Source organism: Stegastes partitus, unplaced genomic scaffold (assembly GCF_000690725.1).
Source record: "Stegastes partitus isolate 25-593 unplaced genomic scaffold, Stegastes_partitus-1.0.2 Scaffold740, whole genome shotgun sequence".
Taxonomy (NCBI): Eukaryota; Metazoa; Chordata; class Actinopteri; family Pomacentridae; genus Stegastes; species Stegastes partitus.
Window position 1 is genome coordinate 165,843 of NW_007578471.1, and position 21,397 is coordinate 187,239.

Sequence of the window (21,397 nt, forward strand, 5' to 3'; positions counted from 1 at the left end):
CAATATTGAATTTCCCTTCTGGGATAAATAAAGTATTTTTCATTTCATTTCATTCATATCTGAATGTTTTCAGTGTGTCTGTGTCCATGATTGAGTCTCCCAAAGCAAGATGGTGCCAGTGTGTGCGGCATGCCATCTGTTGCTCCACTTTTGTCTGTGTTTTTAGTAGAGATGCGCCGATCCGATACTGGGTATCGGTATCAGGCCGATACTGGACGAAATTACGGTATCGGATGATTTTCTTCACAGTGGTAACTGGCCAATCCGATACCGCCACACACACACACACAATCCTGCCTTCCGACACATCCACGTGTTCGTCTGCTCATTGGCTACAAGTGTACAGCTTCAGAGAGTGTCTGCAACCCGAGTGGTCGAATCTACAAGGGTGGAACTTGTGTGTACCGGGTTGACTGTCTGAGACACTCCTTCAGGCTGTCACCCCCAAAGCCCTCCTATTGGCCAAACTAGGTGTCAATCAAAAGCTGAGACGTCCGTCTAGCTGACTGTAGTGCTTTCAGCGCGATCTAAAGTAGATTCAGCCTGATTTTGCCCGAAGAAATTTATAAAACAGCCGGAGCTGATCTCAAGCTGGGAAGACATTACTTCAGAATTTGTGCCTTTGAGGATCTAATACGTTTTACGTATTTTAATTATTTTACGGGATTATGTTCACTGGTTCTGTCCGGACAGAATGAGACCAAGCTGGTGAGGAATGAGCGATGTTTGAGCTGCAGAGAGCCTTCAAAAGTAAGAAAACTCGGATTTTAACATTTTGCTTTTCTGTACAAAAAGCTCTTTGTGTTATCCCTGTGGTTGCTGCAGGTCAAAAAGGTTTATATCATCGGAAAGAGGAGACTCTGAGCTTTCATCTGATGTGTATGTTGTCGGGAAACGCAATTGTGGAGCATGAGCACATCTGGCTGTAATGTTTTTGGAAAGTGGTCCCGTCCCGCCGGCGGGACGTGGGAGCGGTAAGGGGTTAAAAATACTCTTCTTAAATATTTTTTTAAAAAATTGGAAGTATATTTTGAGTGAAATCACCCTTTAAAACTACGTTGCGCACCCGAACTAGAAGCCGTGCACTTATACGGCCGTAGAAGACGAGTCCAGCCCTCTACGTGCAGCCCTGTATCAGCAGCCCTGTACGTGGCTCTCCGGCTCTGCAGACAGACTCTTACTATTGGATCCCATCCCGCAGCAGTTCACAACCTTTCCGGCCTCATTTACTACTGCTCATGCGCAGAGCCGAGAGCGGCTATTAGTGGTACTATTATTTAATACCAAGTTTTGGTAATTTAACCTTTAAATTGCAGCTTAATGTTGCTGTGTCATTTCGATCTGTTCTAAATATCTGAATGGCTCTGAGTGCACACTGTAGTCTAATTGCAGCTCAAATAAAGCAGCTACAGTTTCACTTTGAGATATGCTTTTGGCTATTTTTTTCCTTTCTTAGAAAAGCAAAGTCTATGCTTTAATAGTATGACGCTTTTGATAAAGCCATCTCTACACAAATGTATCCATGCAAATAAGGTATTTTCAAAGAAGTTTAGGAGGAGAGATGGTATCGGTATTGGTATCGGTATCGGCAGATACTCAAAGTTGAAGTATCGGTATCGGTATCGGAAATCAAAAAGAGGTATCAGTCCATCCCTACTTGAAACCCACTTTTATTGACTGGTTTTTAACCCAGCATGAGTTTGTTGTTTCTTATGACCCTCCCATGTACAGCACTTTCTTTCAGCTGTGGCTGTTCTAAAGTGCTCTATAAATAAAGTTAATTTAATTTAATTTAATTTAATTTAATTTAATTTAATTTGAGCCCGTTCCGTGACAGTACGGTCTGGCCATGACGAACTCAGCAAACAACACAACCAGTTATGATCAGGCTTCTTCCATTCCTACCATGCAGCAAGCCATGGCTTGCCAGGAAGCTATGCTCAGTAGGCACGATGATTTACTCTGTGCACTCATTGATAGCAATAACGCTCTGGTAAGTCAAGTGTCACAGTTAACTTGTAAGATTTCTGCTTTGTCAACATGTATTACTATCCTTTCAATTTTTCCACCAGTAGTAGCTTCCTCACCTAGTGCTAACGCTGCTGATGCTATTGCTGTTTCTCAGCCAGCCTTTCAAGAACCGTTCGTTCCGGTTCCTGAACGTTACGCTGGAGATTTAGGTTCATGTCAAACATTCTTAACTGAGGTCTCATTACTTTTTGACTTGCAACCTTCCTCATTTGACTCTGAAAGAGCTAAGATGGCTTAACTAGTGAGCTTGCTTAGGTGGCCAGCAAGAGGACTGCTGTGTGGGAGAAGCAACCTGGCTTGTGTGCATCATATGCTGACTTTGTAAATGAAATGAAGAAAGCTTTTGACCATCCTGTTCGTGGCAGAGGAGCAGGGAATCACCTCATCACGCTGAAACAAGAGACCAGGAATGTGGCAGAGTTTTCCATGGAGTTTCGCAACCTTGCCACGGAGAGTGGATGGACTGACACCGTGTTACAAGGGATATTCTACAAGGGCTTGAACGAGGTGATTAAGGATGAGCTTGCCACCCGAGATGAAGCCAATAACCTGGACGCTCTCATTTCCTTGGCTTATCCATGTGGACAATAGACTCCGCGAATAACGGAGAGAGCAAGGCCAACGGGCAGCTGCAATTCCTCCCTGTCCACTCACCTGTCCTTCCGGTTCCTGTCAGTCCAGTCATCGCTCAACCCATGGACCCAGGGCCCAAACCAATACAGATTGGATCCCACAGAAACGTGAACAGAGGAGAGCTGCCAACTGCTGTTTGTACTGTGGGAAAGCTGGCCACTACATTGCTAACTGCCCTACTAGACCAGTAAAAGGACCGGCTCACCTGTAGCCGGAGGGATATGGATGAGTCGAACCTCAGTTTTCTCCTCGCAGCATCTCCAGATTGCTGCATCCCTCTGTTGTCAGAACCAGTCATTCTCCATCCCAGCCTTGATCGATTCCGGAGCAGAGGATAGTTTTGTGGACAGCCAGTTGGTGGAGCAGTTGCAGATTCTTAAGGTTCCATCGAAACCTGAGCCTTAAATGGTCTCTCTCTGGCCCAAGTATGCTTCAAGACAGTCCCTGTTAAACTCATTCTGGCTGGCAACCATACTGAGACTATGTGTTTTCACGTCATTGATCATTCTAGCCCTTTGTTATTTCTTGGTTAACCCTGGCTAAAGTCTCATAACCCTCAGACTGACTGGGAGAAGGGTGAGGTCTGATCATGGAGCCCCTGATGCCACTCCAGTTAAGAATTATGATGTGTCTAACGTTCCCCCTGTCTATCATGATTTGGATATCGGACGATGGTCACAAACTGATTTGGGGTCTGACAGCATCTCAACAGTTTTAAAAAAAAAATGTTTATCTGCAGTTTGTTGGTGTTACACCAGTAAACAAATTTATCCACTGTAGTTTTATGACTGCCTGGAGTATGAGTGAGCAAACTGAGAATAACAGTGAAGCTGATGACAAACTGTTTTAGCTGAGTGCTGACACAGTCACAGCTAACCGGTCTGAGCTGGTAGGCCCGTCAGCTAAGTACCAGGCAACCTGGCTGGATAGTATTATCCACACCAATGCCAGCGTTAGCAGTACTGTCTTCCTCCAGCTCAATCCCCATTCATGCTGTGCACAGTTCCAAGCCAGTGTAAGCAGCACCAGCATACAGTTCAATGCACGTGTTAGCATCATTAGCAGCAATACTTCACCCAGTTCCTCCCTACATACATGCCACATACAGTCCTTCACACATGCTGCACACAGCAGCACAACCCCCTGCGGCAGGTAAATTGCACATTGAGTCCACAACTGGTGGTAGACGAACAAACAATGAACTTGTACAAAGGAACAAGCGAACAAAACAACCAAAATAAAGTGCAGCAAGAGCCTCCATCCATGTTGCCCACAGAGCAGCGCCATTCTACCTGCTTTCGTCACACATGATTGATCTTCTCCCAGATTCCACCATGCCCCGAACTCGACTGTACAATATATCCCGACCTGAACACACAGTTATGGAGAATTACATCAGGATTCATTGGAGGTCAGGATCATTGAGCCCTCCTCCGCTCCTGTCTGCACCAGTTTCTTCTTAATTGACAAGAGGGATGGAACTCTTTGGCTCTGCATCGATTTTCGGTATGAATAATATTAGTGAAGAATACTTATCCTTTGCCGTTGATTAACTCTACCTTCACCTTGCTACATGGAGTCACTGTTTTTACCAAGCTAGACCTCAGAAATGCATACCACCTGATCCAAATCTGCAAAGGTGACGAATGGAAGACCACCTTTAACACCCCCCTGGGCCACTTTGAATACCTGGTAATGTTCTTCAGTCTTACCAATGCCCCAGCTGTTTTCCAGTGCTTAATCAGCAACGTTCTCCATGACTTGATCAACAGGTTTGTATTCATCTACCTCGATGACATCCTTTTCTACTCCCCCACCCAGGAAGAAGACCATCAACATGTCTGCCAAGTCCTCAGCCGGCTTCTGAAGAACCGTCTGTTTGTCAAGGCTGAGAAATGTGAGTTCCATGCCACCACCATGTCTTTCTTTGGGTATATCATCTCCCAAGGAGAAATAAGTATGGACCCACAGAAGCTTGTTGCCCTTAAGGAGTGGTCTATCCCGGAGAATCACAAGCAGCTACAATGGTTCTTGTGGTTTGCTGACTTCTACAGAAGGTTCATATGGGACTACAGTAAGGTAACAGCCCCCCTTACAGCCTTGACCTCTGCCTTACATCCCTTCACCTCGACTTCTGAAGCAGCCAAAGCTTTCCAGTCACTGAAAGACTGGTTCATGTTGGCTCCAATCCTGATACAGCCAGATCCTAAGTTGCAGTTTGTGGTGGAGGTGGACGCCTCCGACACTGGGGTAGGGGCTGTCCTGTCACAACGTTTACCTGCTGATAACAAACTGCATCCCTGTGCGTTCTTTTCCCATCGTCTCTCTCCTGCAGAACGCAACTATGATGTGGGCAACCGGGAGCTACTGGCTGTTAAGACGGCATTGGAGGAATGGCGTCACTGGTTGGAGGAGGCTGAGCAACCATTTGTCGTCTGGACAGATCATAAGAACCTGGAGTCAAACAACTGGTGGACATAAGGCGAAGAGGACAAGGGTTGCAGTTTTTGGTTGACTGGGAGGGTTATGGGCTGGAGAAAATAATTCGGGTTCCTTGCAACCGAATTCTGGATTTAGATCTCAGAATTTTTTTATTACTTTCTTCCAAGTCAGAAGTTTACATATATTTCCTTAGTATTTGGTAGCATTGCCTTTAAACTATATGACTTGGGTTAAACGTTTTGGGTTTCCTTCCACAAGCTTTCTCAATAGTTTGCTGGAATTTTGGCCGATTCCTCCTGACAGAACTGATGGAACTGAGTCAGTTTGTTGGCCACCTTGCTCCACACGCCTTTTCAGCTCTGCACACAAATTTTATATAAGATTAAGATCAGTTGTTTGTGATGGGCACTCCAAAACATTGACTTTGTTGTCCTGAAGCTTCTTTGTAAACGAATTTTGCTGTATGTTTAGGGTCATTGTCCATTTTGAAGACCCGTCTGCGCCCAAGCTTTAACTTCCTGGCTAATGTCAAGCAAAACACCCCCACAACATGATGCTACCACCCCCGTACTTCACAATTGGGATGGGGTTCTCAGGCTTGCAAGCTTCCCCCCTTTTCCTCCAAATCTAACAATGGTCATGAAAGCCAAACAGTTCAGTTTTAGTTTCATCAACCTCAGGACATGTCTCCACAAATTAAGGTCTTTGTCCCTGTGTGCATTTGCAAACTGTAATCTGCCTTTTTTATGTTTCTTTTGGAGTAATGTCTTCTTCCTCTCTGAGTAGCCTTTCAGCCCATGTCAGTACAGGACTTGTTTCACTGTGGATAATGACAATCTCTTATCAGCTTCAGCCAGCATCTTCACAAGGTCCGTTGCTTTTGTTCTGGGGTTGATACACACATTTGTCACCAAAACACATCATCTCTGGGACACAGAACCCGTCTCCTTCCTGAGTGCTATGATGGCTGGACATTCCCATGGTGTTTGTACTTACGTATAATTGAACAGATGAACATGGAACCTTCAGGCATCTGGAAATTATACCCAAAGATGAACCAGACTTGTGCAGGTCCACAATTCTCTTCTTGATACCTTGGCTGATTTCTTTAGATTATCCCATGTTGTCAGAAAAGGAAGCAGTGTGTTTGAGGTGTGCCTTAAAATACATCCACAGGTTTGCCTCCAATTTACTCAAATGTTGTCAATTATCCTATCAAAAGCTTCCAAAGCGCGCCGCTATAGCTCACCTGGTTGAGCTGGCGTCTCATGTACAGGGCTACAGTCCCGATGTGGAGGTCATGAGTTCGAATCCCGCTCATGGCCCTTTCTCACATGTCTCTCCCCATTCTTCTCCCCTACTTTCCTGTCTCTCTCTCACTGCACAATCAATAAAGGCACAAACGCCAAAAAAAAACTTAAAAAAAAAAAGCTTCCAAAGCATCATCTGGGCTTTCCCAAATAGTCTAAAAGCGTAGTAATATCAGTGTATGTAAACTTCTGACTTTGAAGAAAGTAATAAAAGAAAACAAAAAAAATGTCTCTCTCTCTCATTATTCTGGCATTTAGCAAGTAGAAATAATCTTGGTAATCCTAACTGGCTTAAAACAGGAAAAGTTACCTCTGATTTAATGTCAGACAGTGAAAAATAAAAGGCTATGTGTCTTTTTATACAGTGTATGTAAACCTATAGCATTCCATCGAATAGACCAGTGAACATATAAACATTGTTATATCAGACCATGGCACAAGCATGACTTAAATCACGTCATCAGATGAATTGCTAATCTGTAAAGAATTAAAAAGTCACCAACCTAAGGCCACTCTGGCAGCCGAGGCATCATAGTTTATCCAGAAGGAGACCCAGGAAAGGATGGTGATCAGGGTGGAAGGCATATAGGTTTGCAGGATGAAATAACCAATGTTCCTCTTCAGCTTGAAGCTCAGGGAGAGACGTGGATAAGAGCCTATGAAAGACAAAGTACCAAGTGCTTGAAGTGTGCTAGACATGACAAACAAACAAACAAACAAACAAACAAAGCATGGGAAGTCATCTTTATATTAATGCTAAGTTACTGCTTGATCTGATGGGTTTGGACTGTGTAAAGACGTCAACCGCTAGGTTCGAATAACGAGATAAAGGCAGTATATCTGAGCAACACAACATTTTAATCTCTTATTGGACAAAAATGTCAATGGGTGTAATATTAATATTTGCACCAATTTAAATAAATACCTTCCTATAGGTTTTTTGCAAAAATTGCCACTGACATCAGCCGACTGAAATATGTGACCATGTCTTCACGCAAATTTCCTTCAGTTGCAAGATATTTGAAGTTTTTCTTTCATTTACTCCATTTTGTTGAACATGTTCTCAGCAGTGAAGATAACCACACTAGACCAGCTGAGATCGTGATGTCATCAAGTATGCTGTTGCAACTGCAGATTGACCATGATACATTGCCCCTTCCTAAGGAATTTTTACTTCTCAGACGTAATTGCTAAGTCTGTACTACCTGGTAGACTAGTCTGTATGTGGCATACTTCGTAGTGAGAAGCGGCACATGTGTACTTTCCATATACCTGTTCTGTTAGCTGACTGTTTTAATTTGAACTTTGCCTTTGCTTTATGTGTCACTTGTGTTTGTACTTCTTCCCTTTGGCTGTTTTTGATCTGCATAGATCCATCAAAGAGGCCAAGAGGCAGTACCGACTAAAGCTGGAGGGACACTACACCAACGGAGACTCCCGGCACATGTGGCAAGGCCTGCAGCACATCACTGACTACCAACAAAGGAGCAGGGCAGTCACAACCAGCCGTGATACACTACCAGATGAGCTGAATGAGGTCTACGTTTGCTTCAAGGCTGTGTCCACTCCAAATTTGGAATGGAGGTCCGATGCCTTGCGAAACTTTCGTAAAACAGCTAAACCAGCTGTTGTTGAACTAAAATGAAGACAGATTCAGCAACTGCATAGCCTATTTCTTGTCTCAAATGTTTTCAGATATACTGTTTGCTGAACAGTTTACATAATAAAACCCAAAGTTTACAACTGAGCTGCCATGTTGGTTCAGTGCCTCTAAGGTAAAACAGCTTTCATGTAACCACCCAGGGGCCCACTAGTACACATTTATTAAGCAGGCAATATGTTGAAGCGTCACATTAACGTGTGTGTAAAATCACCTTTTTTATCACATCGCATCACAAGCCTCTGTACCTTCCTACTTCAAGTCCACCACCAAAGTGGCCCTCCCAAAGAAAGGCACTGTGACTTGACTATCAGCTGGATGCACTTACTCCAATTGCGCTGAAATGTTTCGAAAAATAGTAAAGACCCACATCCAGAGGACTATCCCAGACACCTTAGACCCTCTGCAGTTTGCGTATCGCCAGAATCGGTCCACTGACGATGCAGTCTGTACTGCCATCCACATGGCACTGGTGCACTTTGAGGGCAAGGACACATATGTCAGAATGCTGTATCTTGAGTACAACTCAGCGTTCAACACAGTCATTCCACACAAACTCTGCAACAAGCTCTGAACCCTCAGACACCTGACACCCACACTGACACCCACCCTCGGCAACTGGGTGCAGACCCTTTTTACTGACAGACTCCAGTCAGTCAGATTCGGCAGCCACACCTGGAGCATGAGAACTATGAGCACAGGAACTCCCCAGGGCTGTGTGCTGAGCCCCCTGCTGTAAATCTTCTTTATGTGTGGCCTCTTGGAGCAACACCAGTAACACACACAACACAACAGCAACCACATCAGCAAATTTGCTGACGACACAACAGTGATGGGAATAATCACTGTGAGGAATGAGACGGCGTACAGGGAGGTGGCAGGTCTGGTGACCTGGTGTCAAGACAACAATCTTTCCCTTAATGCAGAGAAGATCACGTAAATAATTGCTGATCAAAGGAAGAGGGCGGAGCCGCACTTTTTCACTGCACATACAGTGCAGTGAAAAAGTATTTGGCCCCTTCTCAAATTGTTTTTTTTTTTTTGCATATTTCCCCCTTTAATATTTAAGATCATCAAACAAATGTAAATATCAGACAAAGATAAGTCAAGTAAACATAACATGCAGTTTTTAAATGATGATTTTATTTATTAGGCAAAAAAAATAAAAAATATTCAAAGCTACCTGTCCCTGTGTGAAAAAGTAATTACCCCCTAAACATGATAACTGGTTGGGCTACCCTCAGCAGCAACAACTGAAATCAAACATTTTCTAGAACTGGCAATGAATCTTTGGCATTTCTGTGGATATATTTTTGCCCACTCTTCTTTGCAGAATTGTTTCAATTTGGCAACACTGGAGGGTTGTCGAGCATGAACGGCCTTTTTCAGGTCATGCCACAGCATTTCAATTGGATTCAAGTCCAGACTTTGACTAGGCCACTCCAAAACCTTCATTTTGTTTTTTATTAAGCCATTCAGAAGTGGACTTGCTGGTGTGTTTTGGATCATTGTCCTGCTGCAGAACCCAAGTGCGCTTTAGCTTGAGGTCCCGAATTGATGGCCGAACATTTTCCTTCAGGATTTTCTGGTAAAGAGCAGAATTCATGGTTCCAGCAATCACAGCAAGTCGTCCAGTTCCTGAAGCAGCAAAGCAGCCCCAGACCGTCACACTACCACCATCATGTTTGACTGTTGCTATGATGTTGTTTTTCTGAAATGCTGCAACTTTTACACCAGATGTAGCGAGACACACACCTTCCAAAAAGTTCAACTTTGGTCTCGTCAGTCCATAGAATATTCTCCCAAAAGTCTTGGGGATCTTCAGATGTATCCTGTATGCAAATGCCAGGGTATGCATATACACTGTCACTGCCCTGCCTCCACTGGGCAAAGCTGACCATAACCTCCTCTTGTGTTCCCCAAAGTATGTCCCTCTTGTTCAATGCCAGCCTTTTTGCACAAGGACAGTGAGGAGGTGGACTCAGGACGCGAAGGACGTACTGCAGGACTGCTTTGAGTCTACAGACTGGTATGTGCTTTGTGAACCACATGGGGAGGACATCAACACCATGACAGACTGCATCACAGAATACATTAAATTCTGTGAACACAACACCTTGCCGGCCTGGACGGTACGCTGCTTCCCGAACAACAAGCCCTGGATTACCAGTGACCTGAAAGTACTTCTTAACAAGGAGAAGAAAGCTTTCAGAGCTAGGGACAGAGAGGAGTTGAAGAGGGTGCAGCGTGAACTCAAGGTGAAGCTGAGGGAGTGCAGGGACTACTACAGGAAACAGCTAGATGCCAAGCTCCAGCAGAATAGCTCAAAGAAGATGTGGGCTGGTATAAAGGAAATCACCAGGTTCAAGGTGAAGGACGGAGTACCAACTAGCACTGTGGAGAGGGCAAATGAGCTGTTTCTTTAACAGGTTTAGTTCACAGCCTGCTGCCTCCCCCTCCTCACACACTGGTCTCCATTCACCCTCACTACCCTTAACACTTCCCCCCTCCACCCCTCACACCCCCCCTGCTGAGCTCCCCCCCATGCAACCCCCCCATCACAAACGACCCTCCCCCGTCTGGCTGTGACTGCTGACCAGGTGAGAGACAGCTTGAGAGACTCCATCTTGGCAAGGCTGCGGGCCCTGATGGCATCAACCCCAGGATCCTCAGGATCTGTGCCAGCCAGCTGTCTCCAATCCTGTGTCACCTCTTCAACCTGAGCCTGGACCAGGAGACGGTACCAACGGCTTGGAAGACCTCCTGTCTGGTCCTGGTTTCTAAAAAGTCATCTCCATCACACCCAGTGGTGATTCTTGGTTTTATTTTTAGGAGGGGGCCAATGCTATATTTTTGGGGGGCATCCAATTACTGCGTTATTGATAGATGTAGTCTATAGCAATTTCTCGAGGTGTTCTTCACTTGTACTCACATTGTATGACTAAATATAGACCTAACCTAATTGAATAGATCTAACAAAATAAGCATGATCTGGAAAAGGTTTCTGGTCAGAACATACTTGTACAATATGGAACGTACAACAGTTGCTTCTTTCAAAAGCAACTCATGACATTCAAACTGATTCACAGTGTGCAGACTAATGTTAAAATAACAGCCAGATGGCTCACGGTAAATTAAAATGAAACATACATGTAAATACACACATAAACACAATGCTCTCCTCTTTTGTATTAACAAGGTTGTTCTTAATTTGCTCTGAGGAATGTCTGTCTGTCCTGCTCTGCGTTTCACCTGGTGCTGATGATGGGCTACAGCTGCTGGACTGGTCCTGCTTTTGATGCCTGTCCTCAGAACTGTCCCCCTGAACCTGTCTGGGTTCACTGGTCTGACACTCACATGGCTTCTTCTTAACTCTATTCAGGACTTTTGGGGTCTTTTGGACCCCAGGTCAGTCGATTTAGGTGACAGGTATTGTTTTTTAATTTTTAAAGATTTTATTTTTAAATATAAAAAGGGAACATTTGTCATGTATTTGGAGCCAAAAATATGTCAACTTATCAGAAAATTTATTTAACATAGTATAAAAGTCTACAGTAAATACCAACAATTATTTTGCACATACTCTTTCTTTGGGTCCAATGGACCCACAAAGACCTTCTACGAATGTCAACATGAAAGTCCTGAATAGGGTTAAGATAACTAACCATGCTGGCTGCGTCTCTTTCTGATATTTCTGGCAGCCCTGGCTGCTACTGTAACAGAAACTAAATGACACCATTCAGTTGTAACTCAGACTTGGGATTGGGAATGCCCTGGCTGCTCCCAAAACATCTCTGAGCAAAGTGTCTTCATTTAACGTTAGCAGATTTTCCTTGTTTCAAAAAGAAGAAGAAGAAAAGAAAAAAAAAAACACACCGTAGCAAGATTTCATGTCACATAATCATGAATGCAGGAACCCCTTGATGGCTATTTACCATCTAGTTGGCACATTTCATCAGCTTCTCTACCTAAAAACAACAACTTTTTGTCATCAAAATGGTAAATTATGAACTAAAGATAATGGGTAAATCTACGAGTTAAGATAAAACATATCAGCAACTCGTTTGTGTTCAATTTACTGCACGTTTGAATTTGACACTCACTGTCTCAGAGTGTCCGTAAGTGCCAAGTGGAAGTAAGAGAAGAGGTGTGCTTGTTTTATTTTCCAGTCGCTCCCGTCACAAACACAGCCACAATGCTCTGTTCATCCCGCACTCATAAAGATGTGTTGTAACAACCAGCTAGCGCTCCTCAAAGAAACTACCCAATGACAAGACAGTTATTTCACCGGGGGGGCCGAGAGGGGCCCAATCAGATTCCAGCAGAGGCCATGGCCCCTGTGGCCCCTCCTCTCTTCGCCTATGATCACACATGAATGACTATCGATCCATTGCCCTCATCTCTTTTATGAAGGTGCTGGAGAGGCTGGTCTTGATCCACTTGAGACCGCGGTTGAAACCATCACTGGACTCTCTGCAGTTCGACTACCAGCGGTGTGGATGATGCTGTCATCTACCTGCTGCACTGTGCTCTCTCTCACTTGGATGGTGTTGGGTGCACTGTGTGAATCCCATTCTTTGACTTCTCTAGTGCATTCAACACCATCCAACCATTTCTGCTGAGAGAAAAGTTGCAGGTGACGAGTGTAGGCACGCCACCATCATGGATCACTGATTACCTGACAGACAGGCCGCAGTTTGTCCATTTGGGCAGCGTGCTGTCTGATGTGGTGGTTAGTGGTACAGGAGCTCCACAGGGCACTGTGCTCTCGCCTTCTCTGTTCACCTTGTACACCTTTGACTTTCAGTACAACTCCGGGTCATGCCACTTACGGAAGTTCTCTGATGATTCGGCAGTTGTAGGGTGTAGAAGAGATGGACAGGAGGAGGAGTACAGGGCTCTGGTGGGTGATTTTGTAGAGTGGTCCGGTCGGAATCATCTGCATCTCAATGTGGCCAAGACCAGGGAGATGGTGATCGACTTCCGGAAGAAGAGGACAGCTACACAGCTGCTGCGCATCCTTGGTGAGGACATCGGACAAGTACCTGGGTGTCTACCTCGACAGCGGACTGAGCTGGAGGACCTACACTGACTCTGTGTACAAGAACTGGATGAACAGATTCTATTTTCTGAGGAAGCTGAGATCCTTGAACGTATGCAGCAGGATTTTGGAGGTCTTCTACCAGTATGCTGTGGCCAGCACCCTGCACTTTGCATTGGTCTGCTGGGGGAGCAACATCAGAGCTGGTGATAAGAACAGACTGATCAGGAAAGGCGGCTCTGTGATTGGCTACAAACCAGACTGTTTTGAAGCTGTGGTGGAAAGGAGGACTTTAAATAAGCTGTTGTCCATCCTGGATAACCGTGACCACCAGCTTCATCCCCTGCTGGACAGACAGTGGAGTAGCTTCTCCAACAAGCTGATCCAGCTCCGCTGCCACAAGGACAGCTACAGGAAGTATTTTCTACCACAAGTACTAACCCTGTTCAACTCATTACTCCTGGCTGGCAGAAAGCTCTCAGCCCTCTCTGCATTGTAGCATCTGGTTCCATCTTTAAAACTGCCCTTTCCACACTTCTGTTGTACTCTTTTACTATTTGCACTACATACATTCCACACAGGACTTTTCTACTTCTATTTTACAGTATTGCACTTACTGTACATTTTGCATTTTACATTTGTTATTATTTTTGCTTATTTATCTGTATGTATGGTGGTGGTAACTTGTCTTTGTGCAGTAACAACAAAATGTCCCCTTGGGGATTACTAAAGTATTTCTATCTATCTATCTATCTATCTATCTATCTATCTATCTATCTATCTATCTATCTATCTATCTATCTATCTATGTTTTTTTCCAAAGTAAGACGAGCCTTAATGCTCTTTTTGGTCAACAGTGGTTTTGGCCGTGGAACTCTGCCATGGATACTATTTTTCCAGTCTCTTTCTTATTGTTGAGTCATGAACACTAACCTGGGAAGGTTCACCACTGTTCCATGTGTTCTCCATTTGTGGATAATGGCTCTCACTATGGTTCGCTGGAGACCTAAAGCTTTAGAAACAACTTTGTAACCCTTTCCAGACTGATAGATGACAATTCCTGTATTTCTCATGTTCCTGAATTTCTTTTTTTTTGTTGCAGCTTTTTGAGATCTTCTGGCTAACTTCATTTTGTCAGACAGGTTCTATTTAAGTGATTGCTTGATAAAACAGGTCTGGAGGTAATCGGGCTTGGGTGTGATCAGAGAAATTGAACTCAGCTTTCTAAAAAATGTGACGAGCTACAGTTAACTCATAATTTATTACTCTTTCACACTGAGCCAGGCAGGTTTGGATAGCTTTTTCCCTTAAAATTTTAAATCATCCTTTAAAAACTGCATTTTGTGTTTACTTTATCTTTGTCAAATATTTACATTTTTTTGATGGTCTTAAACATTTAAATGGGGGAAATATTTAAAAAAAAAAAAAAAAAAGGAAAAGAAAGAAATCGAGAAGGGGGCAAATACTTTTTCACGGCACTGTACATAGGTGAGACTGAGGTGGAGAGGGTAAAAACGTTAAAGTTCCTCAGTGTCCACATCAGAGAGGATCTTACCTGGTCCCACAACACACACCACATCACAAAGAAGGACCAGCAACTGAAGTTTGGCATGCAAGCCAAAATTCGATGCAACTTCTACAGGAGTACAATCAAGAGTGCCCTGAGCAGCTCCATCATTGTGTGGTACGGCAACTGTACAGCTAACGATAGGAAGGCTCTCCAGTAGGGCTGGGCGATGCACCGGTATAAAAAATATATTGATATAATTTTAAACGTGATATGGAATTAGACCATATTGCATATATCGGTATGGGTCAAATTTGCGCTGTGATCCCTGCTCCCGGCAAGCTAACCTGGGCTCCGCATAGCTAACATTTAACGACCGAAGACGTTAGTGTCTTCAGTGCTAGTGAATAGCAGCATTAGCAGCGAAGACCACGGTACAGAAACTGCGTCAGCACTTCTTAAATATTTTCCCGCTACATACCCTCCAAAACATACCATAACGTATCGGCCAAAGTCGCAGTGTAATTTTTTCAGGCAGCAGCGTCGGGGGTCGTTGCTCTGTTATAATGCTGGCGAGAACCCTGCAGGCCATTATCTACATAAACAACCTGATCCGTCCTGACATGTGAGGTGTGTGCGGATCGGGAAGTCTGGGCGGCTTTGCTAAGGCTGCTGCCTCTGCGACCCGACTCCGGAGAAAGCGGAAGAAGATGGATGGATGGATGTGCAGTATTACCAAGCAGATATCGTGTGTTGCGCTATGTTTCTTTGCAAATGGAAGTGTTTTTGTACAACGTCGGAGATGCAAAGCACCTGAGTGAGGCACCTGTATGCAGGGTGGTCAGAGAAGTGTGCCTCGCTCTGAAACGGCTTTTACCATCTCCGTCGTTTTCCCTGGACATAAACCTGTCAGAGCATCAAGGAGGAGCTCCACAGGACTGCAGGTGAATGATGTAGAGATCCGTTCAATTAATTTTAAATCATATTCTGTTAATGACATTGTGCTGCAACCTCAGACTTGAACAGTGTTTTTATATTTCATCTTAAGCTGCTGCCCAGTGCGCTTCTTCCCCGTGGGATTGCACCTAAATGAAATAAATTAATAAGCTACCATTCAACCAGTTTTCCCCTGTAATATTATTGCGATTGCAAAGGGCGGCATTTAAACATACACTTTGAGCCGAGCAGCCATTTCCCTCTGCTTTGCAGCTGCAGCGATGTTGCACTTCTTTTTAAAAACGTGTTCAAACTCGCCTCGGATTGAAAGAGCAAACTGCAAAGTAACTAGGAACTAATGTTGACACATAGGCCTAAACACTGTTTTTAAAAATATGAAGTAGCATTAAAAAATAGCATAAATACTAAGAGCAACAAGAACAAAACACCTTACAGGGCTTTGATTTCAAAAACGGTACTCTTTGTTACACAGTATTTATGTTTACATTCTGTTGTTATTTGAACAGCTGATTATTTACTCATGAACCAGGTGAAGAAACCCGTTGTATTGTTTTGATATTTATTCATTTCATTTTGTAGCTGTTGACTGAAATTGCTGGTTTCAATAAAACTACTTGTATCATGTTATAGTTGGCTTCGACTTTGACTGTACATTCGCTTATACTTTGCGGAAAAAATATCGGGATATATATTGTATATCGATATTCAGTCTAAATTTATCAGGATATGACTTTTGGTCCATATCGCCCAGCCCTACTCTCCAGCGAGTGATTAAAACAACCCAGCTCATCTCTGGTGAAGCCTTCCTCTCATTGCAGGACACCTACGGGACCAGGGTCTCCAGGAGGGCCCACAATATCATCAACGACAGATCACACCCCCAACATAGCCTCTTCACACTCTTGCCATCAAACAGGCACTACAGAGGTGTGAAAATTTCTGTATCCTGCTCCCCCCACCATGATGCCTCCTGTTGCAAAAGGACAATAAATTCTAATAACTTGTTTAACTGTAAACTAAATTGTATAATTCATCCTACATCCACCCAACCGGTCGAGGCAGATGGCCGTCCCTCCCTGAGCCTGGTTCTGTCTGAGGTTTTTTTTCCCCTGTGGGGGTTTTCGGTTCCTTCCCACTGTTGTGGACTGCTTGCGGACTGCTGAAGCTTATAGGGAATCCAGATGTTTTGGATTGTTGGGTGTTTCTGTTTCTGCCTTTGTGAAGCGCTATGAGATGACTTGTTGTTGTAAATATGCGCTATACAAATAAAGTTGAATTGAATTGAATTGAAATCCAGACCGACTGGGCTGATTAACACTTTTTACCCATAGGCTATTAGCCTTGAAAATGACTCTCTTATACAATTACACTGAACTGAACAATTTCACCAAACTCTACATAATGTATAACTGTTTACCTCGTTGCAGTATGCACTTTATACTACTGTTCTTCAATTTATCACTGCAATAGATAGATGCACAGTGCACTTCATGGTCACTGCTACTGTCAGTTTAAGTCTGCCTTCAGCTTTTATGCACTTGTATACATTGTATTTGGTTAGGGAGGATTAGCAAAATAAGAATTCAATCGTACAGTTTAACTCCCTAACTTCTGTGCACATTACAATAAGCCTCTTGAATCTCTTGTATCTTTTCCTTCTTTTTTGATTGCCATCATTAGTTTTGCATGTGTCTTGTGAGTTACCTGTGTCTTCATCCTGTTCATTTATCTCTTGTTCATTAGCCTGTATTCCCTGCCTGATTTGCTCCTTGTGCTCCCCATATTAATCAGGTTTGTGTTTTTGTATCTTTTGGGGATTTTTAGGATTTGGAGATTTTGTTCTTTAAATACCACTTTGACTTTTGATCGTTTTTTTCTTGGATATCCAAGCACTTTTTGCTTTTCTTTTTTCTCCTGCCTGATTTTGTTTCAACAGCTAGGCAAGTTTTAAATAAAGTTTATTTTGTTATTTCATCTCCTGCTGTGTCTGCATTTGTGTCTGCTTCCTTATTGGTCCCTAACAGAATGAACTAGCTAAAACATGGAACCAACAGAAATGCTGGTTTATAAGCACAGGTTAGTTGTGCTCTATTTGCTAGAGTAGACTGTAGCTTTCAAGTATTGGCTAATGCCTGAATATAGACCAGTATTCAGAGGAACATGACTAGTCATGAGGGCCCCCACTGGAAAGTATGAACCTATTATCATGGTTCCCAGGCTGCTTGCCAGCTCCAGAGTCAGCTACTCACCAGCCTGTCTCCATGTCTGCAAGCCTCTGGATTACTAGGTTCTCGTCAGTTTCAGTTGGCTTGCACTGAACCAGTCAGTTCCCTGCCTGATCCTGCCCTGGAACCGCCTTCTGGAAGGCCTTCCAGAGGGAGGCATGGTTCCCCTTGATGCTGTGCCTAACTGCTTCCTTGTGCCTTGATGTCACAGCTCCCAAATATCCTGAATCTGAACTGTTTGATGACTTTTCTGTTTCTGAACCAGTTCCTTGGGTAATCAGTGTCAAGGTCAGGCCAGCCTGTTGATTGGCATTAAACCCAGTCCTTTACCACGATCAATCAACATCATTCCAAGGACAGACTATTTCTAAATGATGTCTGTTCTGTTACTGAGTCAGCTGACATTTCACTTGTTCCTGAGTCTGTTCTTTTTCCAGTCAATGCCTCTTCAATTCACAAGTGTGAGACGGCAAACATCTCTTCTGTTCTCAAGCGTGCATCTCGGTCAACTAACCAAACCGTCACGGTCAGCTGATACAAAGACCATTTCGGAGTCTATGAACCTGTTCCTGAGTCAGAGTCAGCTGACATTTCCGTCAGTGAATGTCTACATACGAACTGAACAAATTACAGCAGTCAAGCCCAACAATGAACTCCCCCATGATGTATCATTCTAAGGCCTCTGAAAGCCTGTCCTAAAAGACAAACCATGTAGTTTCCAAATTTCTATTACAAAACATATGAACATTTATATTTTTCTCATTGCTTCAACACATAAATATTTGTATTAGATGTTGTAAACAACACGCCATCTTCTCCATCGAGCATGTCCCCATGTCACCATGAGAGCATGTATTTTGTTGTCTTGATGACTGTTAGTCAGGTCTTTCTTTCTTTCAATTTTTTTCAGCATTGAAGGGCTCTTGTTAAAGCTTTGCTGGGGGTATCATGCAATCCTCCTGAATACACTTGTTCATCTCCCAAAACTCTTCTCAGAGATGCCGAATGCAAAATTAGGAAAACCCACAGAGATACATTTTTAGGCTGAAATAATCTCAAATCACCCTGTAATGGTCAATTCATGCTTTTCGCATTCATGTGCACAGGCTGACAGGCGGCCTGCAAACTCTGTTCATAGTAAAATGGTGCCGCCCGAGTCTTTTACGCAGCTGTTTCCATTTCCTCTTGTGTCAAATGGAAAAAACCACACAAGGCAATGAGAGCTGCTTCCAGACTACATTGTCGCACTGTCAGGGATTATTCCTGAGGTCTACCAAGCACAATATGTAAGCATAGTGCAGGATTTTTGGAGAAAGTAGAACTTCCTGCTATGTTTGGGCTCCATCAACAGCAAGTATTAACAATCAAAGCTCCTTCAAAGTCCTGCAGCCACTACTTAAATTACAACGCTGTTAATGTGTTTTTAAGGTTTGGATGTCCAAGATTTTCTTTGCACATTCTCTCCTTATACCAAACATTTGTTTTAACCACCATGTTTTCCTGGCACATGCCCAGTAGGCACACTCTTCGTGTGGACAGTTCACTCGGTCAGAAATTTGCAGATGCAGAAAGCATGAATAAGCCTTAAGTATCTGTCAGTGAAACTCTTCCAAAACAGTTACATTGTATGATAGCCTTCCGGTAACTCAAAGGACATAATCCCAACCTTCCCTTTTCTCATCACTCATGAACCAGATTAAACAAACATCCAAGTAGAAGCAATGGGGGTAGTGATAGCTCAGAGGACAAGGCTTTGGGCTACTGGTTACTGCGACTGCTGGGTCCCTGAACAAGGTCCTGAACCTATCTGCTCCAGGGGTGCGCAAGTGTGGCTTACCCTGTGTTCCTCTAGCTTCCTGGGATGTGTGGGATCAATAGCATATATAAATTAAGTTAAAGATACATAAAATTAAATGAATCAGTCAATTAATTAGTAAATTAAAACAGTATTGTATCATTTTACAAATGGAATGTATTAATGGAATTAAAACTTTGAAAATGCTTTTTTCTTTAATGAGTCAAAAGAGTTGAACTGTCACTGTATGAACTTGTTACCTGTGGCAAAAACAGCTTTCTTGGAGAGAGTTTGGTAGTCTATGATGGAGAATTGGGGCAGTTCAATGTTCTCCACCCCAGTGACTGAGCCTCCGTTGCTCCCTCCCTGCCAGTAGAACTCAATGTCATCAGTGGTGTATCCATCTGAGAGAGACAGGGGGACAGAAGTTAAACCTCATCGGAAACAAAGACAAGCACATTTGAATCCAGGCACAACACAGTGGGTGACAGCAGAATGTCATCACAATTTGGAGGCTGAGTATGCTTTAATACCTGCTGCATTTAGTTGGAAAAACAGGAGGGTATTTGACTTGGCTGGTGACCTGAGAAAATGTACTGTAAAGCACCCATTGTAATTTTAAACATATAGGTGGAAGACTTCATTGTTGTGAATGAGACAGGCTTTGTCTACCTCATACAAATGTTATGCACAAGCCAGGGCAAATCACAATTTTTGCCCAAGTCAAGACATTCAAAGGGAGAAATTTTAGTGCTGGGCAAAGTTTTTAATTGCATTAAACCGGAAACAAAGGAGGTTCAAATGCCATCGCATGACCTAGAGTATATGGTCATAAAATGACCTGTCAACATCAGAGTGTTCTCAGTTTTGGAAAATAGGATGAGTCTGCATATCTGCATTATCACTCCACATGGAGAAAAATTGAGACAGATATTAAAAAATCTGGCTGTGAGACTTCATAAACATGGAAAAGGTTAGAGGAAGACCGATGACCAAATCACACCAAGTACATTTTAAGCAGTAACCAGAAGCTATAGAATGAGCAATAGTATCACTTATTAGCCATCTTCCTAAAATTATGCCATAGACAGAGTGTTACTTGCAAAAATAAGCTCTGAAAAAAAGATGAGCAAGTGTGTAGGACTTGGCATTTCATTAAAAATCTAAGTTTCTGTGATAGCTGTGTGACAGTCTGACATTGTATAACATCAACTGCTATGAAAGGTGTCCAAAAAAAACGAAAATTGTTGTGCTCTTCAGCGCTAATGAATACAACAGACCACTTTTTGGGTATTTTAAAGGGAAAAGTAGAAAAACACTACCTATCCAGCAAAAAGCAGCTAGAAAAGATTGTTTTTGAAGAATGGCAGAATATCTCTTCAAAAATGCTGTGTCCTCCATGCTGAGGAAGATTGAGGCTATCATCACAAATAAAGGTGGAATTGTTAAGTATTTAAAAAATAAGAGATTGAAATCCACTAATGAATGGTGAACTGACCCTGTACTGATTTCCCACCGTGGGGTCAAATACACGTGCTAGAAACTATCTGGATGGTTGTTTCCTCTACTAAATGTTGGCTTCCACATCTTGGTTGTAGCACATAGCTTATGGTTGAATGTAATAATGCACACCCATCTGGAACAACCCTGACTTCCTCATTAATAAAAACGTACTGGACTTTTCTACATGGAATGACAAAGGAGTTAGATGCTTGGAAAATATCATAAAAGAAAACAACTTCATTCCATTTGAGGATTTGGTAAGACAGTACGGAATCAGCAATAAAAAGTTTTTG

General features: G+C 43.2%; 1 protein-coding gene across 2 annotated transcripts in view; it reads right to left on the reverse strand.

The window, feature by feature from the left end:
- gabrb1 (gamma-aminobutyric acid type A receptor subunit beta1) overlaps window positions 1–21,397 on the reverse strand; it is a 128,144-nt gene that overhangs the window by 22,250 nt on the left and 84,497 nt on the right. For both annotated transcript variants that reach the window (XM_008291373.1, XM_008291372.1), the window contains exons 3-4: window positions 19,862–20,005; window positions 6,920–7,072 (exon numbers count right to left, since the gene is read on the reverse strand). In XM_008291373.1, coding sequence (XP_008289595.1) covers window positions 6,920–7,072; window positions 19,862–20,005 — 297 coding nt within the window. The remainder of the gene's footprint in view (window positions 1–6,919; window positions 7,073–19,861; window positions 20,006–21,397) is intronic.